The following is a 7,488-nucleotide window of genomic DNA, read 5'->3' as shown; positions in this document are numbered from 1 at the left end:
TTTTTCATTCTTCGTATCGGTTACGTCAACTATGTGTATTACCATGACTATTCAGTCATTTTCAGCTCTGAAATTTAAGAAGTGGTAGTGGTGGAGAGTTCTTCCTTGGCCTGGGTCTCTGTGAGAAGAGCACATAGAGAGAAGGACATTTGTGTATTTCTGTGAAGTCAGACACTTAACCCCAGTCTCTCGGGACCATCCCACTTCCTGACAGACAAAGACACATCTCCAGGACAGCTTGGGAGGTTTACTCTTCCGTTCTTCTACACCCTGTAGCTGAGTTACAGAGTAACTTGCCAACAGTGCTCCAGCATTCACTCCACGAATACGCTAGAGCAAAGTCCAGGACAGGTTTCATGGAAAAGCGTGAGCAAAGGCCAGAACCTCAGCAAAGGACTACCACAGAGCAGGGCCAAGTCGCCTGTCCTGAGCACTGGGGACCATGAGCTCTGTGCTGGCAATCTTCTTGCAGGAACTCCCCGTCCCTGTCCTGGTCCTGGGGATCTTCCTGCCTGTGGCCTTGTTGCTTCTCCACCTGATTGCCTACTTCAGGGTCAAACTGATGGCAGGTAAGTGTGGAGCCCCACCAGGAAGGGTTTGGTTCATCCCAGAAGCACACCAAAGCTGGCAGGTGCGCTGGGAAGCTGGAGAAATAGATCTTTTTGATTGGCAGATTTCTTCCCCCCCCCAACTCTCTCTTGATGAAAGTTTGATGCTTTCAGCTCTGTAAGTTGTGAGGTACGTGGTGTTTGTCTCCTTGCTATGGGACCTCCTTCGCCGTGGTTCCCTGTAGACAGTCACCTGTGAATCGCCAAACTGGACATAGGGTTGCTTGTTTGTCCCTCAGGGCATCAAACTCCATGCTGTCCACGGTCTGACTCCCCGACGTAACAGGTGTGTGTGTGTGTCTATGCCATAGCCCTCACAAGGACTACTGTCAGTCGCACGCGCACTGGGTTCCCACTGAGTGCCTCTGAGAGACTTAAGGCATCTGAATGGCCCAGTTGGGAACTCGCCCGTTGTACAACTCTCACATCTTAATCTCTGCTGCTTCCTTCACAAGATAACCCTTCAGAACCCCGCAGACGATCCAAGCACGAAGTGAGGCGTAGGGCAGGTCAAGACGGACTCACAGTGCATGCACACACGTTTTCATGGCTCTGCACACGTGTATACACCCACGATCACAGACATGTGCATATACCTTCTTTAGCCTCTGAACTTCTGCTTAAGACATGTTCTAAGCATTGTGCTACCAGGGTTTAGCCAATGCAAAACATTGGATCTGGACTGCAGCAGAAAATTTCCATAAGATGGATAGATTTAAAAAACAAAACAAAACAAAACAAAACAAACCCAAACCACAGGATGCGTTCAGAGGGTAATGTGATCTGCTGCGGGCCCTTTGGTCCTGGATTGAGATTGATCTGGAGCTAAGCTGTGTAGGGAGAGGCTGCATGCATGTTCATTTGGTTTTCAGTAGATTCCAGATGCCATAAAGGCTAATGCTTATTTTAGCAATGTCGCCAAAGTCAACCCACTTCTTTATTTGGACGGTTCCATATTAAACTCCCGAAAGAACAAGTTTGAAAGCTGGCCAGGTTGTCCACAGCTGTGACTCTAACCCCCGGGGAGCTGAGACAGGAGACTTGCTTAAATCTACGTTGAGCCTGGACTATAACATGAGACTCTGTCTTAAGATGATTGTAAAGTCTCTGCTCTTCTACAAAAACTTGCCAAGATCGAGCAAAGCACTCCTGCATGCTCTTAAGTAATTACTGACAGCAGGCCCCCGCAGCCAAACAACTAGGGGCGCTCACGTCTACGGTGAGACTTAGAATGCAGGGAACCCCTAGATGACAGGAACCCCTAGATGACAGACTGCTTTACAAGATGCTGCTTCCCCTCAGGGCCTCCAGAACTCTGCAGCCCAGCGGTTCTCGACCTCCCTAAAGCTGCAGCCCTTTAACACAGTTCCTCATGTTGCTGTGACCCCCAACCATTCAATAATTCTTGTTGCTACTTCATGGCTATAAATTTGCTAGCTATGACTCATAATGTGTTCTCTGATGGTCCTTGGTGACCCTTGTGGGCTTGTTGGGCTCCAAAGGGGTCGAGCCCCACAGGTTGAGAGCCACTGCTGTAGCCTTTCATTCTGTCTCATTTTTATGACCAGCTTTCCTGCAGGATGGTTAAGGGACACTGCCCTGTCCTCTACAAGACCCACGCCATACATCCTTTTCTTCGTAAAGTTCATCACACCCCTCTCTGTCCCCAAGAACAGACTTCTAGAAATTCTGCACTCAGATATTTAAGAATTCCAAACCTCAGAAAAACTCCAAAGCAAAGACGAATCTGAAAATCATGACCCCAAACATTTGCAGGAGTGTTCCCTCAATCCTGCACATTGGCTCACTGACCGGGGCTACAGACATTTCTACACAGAAGGCCCCTCTCAGTTGCTGCAGCGAGCATGGCCAGGCACAGATGCCCCGGGCTCCCACTGTCACTGGAGAGTAGAAGTGAGTGTCAGTCAAGGACTTGCGTTCTTAAGATACTTAAGTTTTATCTGCAGCTACCTCCTTAGCAGAATAAACCCTACAGTGTACAGTGTCTCAAAAACGCGTCAAGCACAAAGACAAACAGATCACGAGCCCCTCTTGGATTTCAGTCTCCCAGTGGCCTCTGCTCAATAGTTACGATAGACTGAATGATTCTGAGGGACGCTGGTGGCCTATAAACAGATGACATCTCAGTTCTACAGCTTTTCTTGTCCCTGGGGAAATACCTGTAACATGAGAAACACAAGTGAGTACACAGTATTTTATTTAAGTATTTAGATAACTCTGAGGTCTAAGAAAATCATATTCCTCCGCAGAACACCCTGGAAAGGCCAACCTGCAACTGGAAGTGTGACCCAGCATCCCTGCACTGGGTCACAGGCAGTGCAGACAAAGTATTTCTCTTAGCAATTGTCTTTCTCGCTGTGATGAAATACCAGACGAAAAGCAACTTGAAGAGGAAAGGGTTTATCTGAGTGACTTTCCGTGAACCACAGTCCATTTAGGGAAGGGAAAACAGTAACTCAAACTGGGTAGGATGGGAGGCAGGAGCTGATACAGAGCCCAAGAAGGGATGCTGCTTACTGGCTTGCTCAGCCTTCACTCCTATAGAACCCAGAACCACTAGCCCAGGGTGGCACCGTCCACAATGGATTGGGTCCTTCCCAATCAACCACTAATTAGGAAAACGTCCTACAGTAGTTACTTCATAACTGGAATTTTGTTATTATGAACCATAGTGTGAATACTTGATACGCAGGATATCCGATATGCAACCCAGTGAAATTTGTCGCCCCAAAGGGGTTTTGACCCACAGGCTGAGAGCCGCTGCCCTCGAGGCTTGGCTGCAGTCCAATCTTCTGGAAGCATTTTCTCAGCTTCCTCTTCACAGAGGACTTGGGCTTGTGTCAAGTTGACATAAAAACCAGTCAGGACAGTGTGGTGGACCACACTGCTCAGCCCAGAACTGTCCCATGTGTACATAACACTATGCCTGTTGTGTAGTGACCTGCATCTGTCCTGAGCACATTCCTCCCCAGGGAAGCTGCTGGGAGCTCATGTCACAATAAACACAACTACACCTGTGGGTCAACAGATAGGAAGTGTTCTGAAGCATGTGAGCACAGGGGACACATAACTAATATATCTTCATCCTTCCCCCCTTTACCTTGTGATGGTCTGAAGATGCTGGCCCAGGGAATGACTCCATTTAGAGGTGTGGCCTTGTTAGGATAGGTGTGGTCTTGTTGGAGTAGATGTGTGTCTGTGGGCATGGGCTTTAAGACCCTAATCCAGTCTTCTAGCGGCCTTCAGATGAAGATGTAGAACTCTCAACTCCTCCTGCACCAGGCCTGTCTGGACATTGCTACACTCCTGCCTTGATGATAATGGACTGAACCTCTAAATCCATAAGCAAGCCCCAACTAAATGTTGTTCTTACAAGAGTTGCCTCGGTCATGGCGTCTGTTCACAGCAGTAAAACCCTGACTAGGACATCCCTCCAAAATGCTAATGAGCTTGTCGTAACTCCTGGATTTTCTCAAACCGTGGATTTAGTCCTTCTCTCTCAGAACTTTCAGGTTTTGGCGTAAGAGTAAACCCTGGGGGTGTGCAGCAACACTGGTAACTTCACACCGTGAGGTCAGTCTGTGGGTGGAGTCCCTTAAACAGCTTTAAAACTTGCTCCAAACTTACATCCTACCTCTAGAAAGCAACTAGTTGCCAGTCATTCGACAAATATTTGTGAATCTACTTGAGGCAGTTTTTCTCCTCTTATGACTGATCACCATAGACTGAGTAGGTTTTTTGTTGTTGTTGTTTTTTGTTTGTTTGGTTTTTTTAATGAAACTTATTTGTTATAGTTCTGAAGACTGGGAAGTCCAAGGTCAAATGGCCCCATTAAGTGAGGTATCACTTGCTAGTAGGGACTCTGTGGTCCCATAGCAAGAGGGATGCACCTAAAAGACAGAGTCAAATTATTTCTAGAATAATGCATAATCTCATTACCTGTTGATCCATTCACGAGAGCACAGTTCTATTCTTAAAGGCCTCATCTGGCCCTAGAGCTTTAGAACCTCACAGTGGGGGAAAGCAAAATTTTGGTGACAAACCAAGCTAAAGCACTGCTATGTTCTATGGCTTGTCCTAGGCACTGGGGCAGACTTTTACCATAAAATTTTTAGTTTAAGCCGGGCAGTGGTGGCGCACACCTTTAATCCCAGCCCTTGGGAGGCAGAGGCAGGCGGATTTCTGAGTTCGAGGCCAACCTGGTCTACAAAGTGAGTTTCAGGACAGCCAGGGCTACACAGAGAAACCCTGTCTCGAATTTTTTTTTTTTTTTTTTTTTTTAGTTCAAGAGGACACAGTCTTACATTTATAAAGAAACAAAAGAATGCATCAGAAAACAATTAATCTAACACCCGAGATGTAAATATGTAGGTTTCTGATATTGGCCTCAGGTCAAGTTAAGGCTGAACTCTGCCCTGGAACCTAGCCAAATCTAGACTCTAACCTTTCACTTTTACTTCTTTTCCAAAATGTCAAAGCTGAGACCTGTCACCAGGCAGGACCTTCTGCATATCTAAGGGATGAAATAAACCACCTTCTCCGTTGTCACTCTCTTTTGCTGGCTCTTAATAAAGCATGCTCAGGCTGTAGAGTCAAGGGAGTTTGGGAAGCTGGAGACAGCAGGAGCACCATTTCTTACAGTGGGACAAATCCGTGCATCAGTCCCCAAACACAGAGCAAGTCTTGCCTCTGGCCTGTTGCTGAAGAACTGTAGTTCTTTCTGTAGTCGTTTCCTGAAGGGTGTGTAGCACTGGTTCCTCTGCAGTTAAGAGGCAAACGAGGTCCTTTGGCCCAGATTAAAACATCACCCGTCTGTATCTCTACTTAACAGCATCCACATATGGGCCAATGTTACATAGTTTATCTTCCACCGAGAGCTACAAGTGTAAGGATTCCTGTTTTGTTTCTATAAAGAGCAGGGCATTGACAGATGAACTGGTGTGTCCACGGAACCGAAGGAGTCCTGCATTCTAAAACAGAAAAACCAGCTTGTGGGCTGCCTCTCTCCTAGACTGTTACACAAGAGAGGCACTTTAGGATGCGATGGGAAGTGAATGGAGGCACTGTCATCATTCAACAGTCATCGCCACTCCGCAAGCTCTGGGAGCTAATGGTGCATGGAAACGTAATTAGTGTGTCAAGAACACTAATTTTCTCACAGAGGAAGAAAGAAAAGTCTCTAACGTCCCGCATATTTTAGTCTGTCAGTTGCTTAGAGAAACAACACTCAGGGTGGAGGGCTGGATCTTAGAACTTTCCAGAAATAGCCAAATGCGCTGTGGACCAGGGCCAGGAACATTTTGCATATCGTAAGGTGCAAGCTATGGTTTTCATTGCTCCCTAACATTCCAAAACCTCCACCTCTAGTGCCACCCATCTTTCAAAGTATTACCACCCCGATCAAGAACAAACTGTGCTCTAAATAACTAACAGCAGCAACAGCTGTCACTTTATTAAAGTGTATCTGCTGAATGTCTGAGGGTTTAGTTAGATTAAGTAACTTGGCTTATAAATCCCAAGAAATGGCCATTTGTGTCATTATCGGTAGCATTAAAATTTGTCTTAGAATAATTATGCCACCCCCAAGGTGACTCGCCCGCAAAGCAGTAGGCACGAGATGAATTCCTGCTGCCTGGCTCCAGAGCTATGAGCCTTAGCCCATACACTACCATGCAGGTTTCCTGCCAACTAAGTGGATCGGTTTCTGGGACCAAACAAATAAACTTACTACCAAGTTGAAGGCAACTGTGGAAAGTCTGTAAATAAGGAGAGAATGCTTACAAAAGCTTTGGGTGGGTTGATCCTTTAATATAAAAGAAATACAAATTATTCCTAGTGAGGGTAATTCACATAAATATCTCCTCCAAGCCAGGAAGGTTCTTCACCCATGGCCCAACAAAGAAAATTGTTATTGCTTACATAATTTTCCGTAACTAACTCAGATGTTTTGAAAGCCATCTGCTGAATCTCTCTGCACATCCTCCCTGGTAGATTAAATGCAGGGATTAAATGATAGCCCAATTGCAAACTCGTTTTGGAGCGAGGTCAATGATCTTACTTCGCTTCTTCTCTGAAGAGTGGACAGTTCTATCACTGATTAGGTGACTCACCACAGCTCACCAAGTTCATCTTCCCTCATCCTCAGTCCCTGTTCCTTTAGCTGTCTCCCTGCAGTCTCTTATTTGGGCCACCCACTTTCAGCTCTATAATGTGTATCTTAGTCACTCATTTAAAGCACTCATTTAATCAGTTCGGGAAGAAATTGCTATTCCAGTGAGTTCATAATCTAAGCCCACGGTTATCTCCAAAGAATATGTTTGCAATAGCAAATCATCCATGTGGAAAAGCAATGTAACCCAGGGGCCAAAAGTACGGACTCTAAAGTCAGGTTGCCTGCGATCAGGTCCTGAATACATCCATTTCTATAGTCTTGGGGGAAACTGCGTTCTCATGGTCTCTTTCTGCTCATGCATGAAGAAGTGAGCAAGAATTAGACAAGTTACCACATGCAAACTTAGCACAGGGTATCTGGTACATAATGCTGAACAAATATTGACTATTAAGTACTGTGACTCACATGGTCTAGGACACATCCTCATCTAAGACTATGGAACATTCCCTGAGCATCATAATATGGGATTGTGGAAGGATCATCCAAGCCTGGTTGACCAGGTACATGATGGGGGATGGATAGCGTAGCTTGATGTAGACAACAAGAATCTTGTCAAGGTCAATTCCATAAGCATGACATTGGTAATCAGGGTAGCTCTGTGTGTGTGTGTGTGTGTGTGTGTGTGTGTGTGTGTGTGTGTGTGTGTGTGTGTTTGTGTTTCTTCAAGCTTTCCTGCTCTCAACCCCA

At 46.0% G+C, this 7,488-nt stretch overlaps 1 protein-coding gene across 1 annotated transcript in view; it reads left to right on the top strand.

Moving 5' to 3' along the window:
- Positions 1-257: 257 nt before the first annotated feature.
- The window catches only part of Smlr1 (small leucine rich protein 1), an 8,548-nt gene continuing 1,317 nt past the window's right edge, over positions 258-7,488 (top strand). The window contains exon 1 of the mRNA XM_021221884.2: positions 258-569. Coding sequence (XP_021077543.1) covers positions 443-569 — 127 coding nt within the window. The 5' untranslated portion in view covers positions 258-442. The remainder of the gene's footprint in view (positions 570-7,488) is intronic.

The sequence above is a fragment of the Mus pahari genome, chromosome 21, assembly GCF_900095145.1.
Source record: "Mus pahari chromosome 21, PAHARI_EIJ_v1.1, whole genome shotgun sequence".
In the NCBI taxonomy this organism is placed as follows: Eukaryota; Metazoa; Chordata; class Mammalia; order Rodentia; family Muridae; genus Mus; species Mus pahari.
This window is presented reverse-complemented; position numbering and strand designations above follow the sequence as displayed.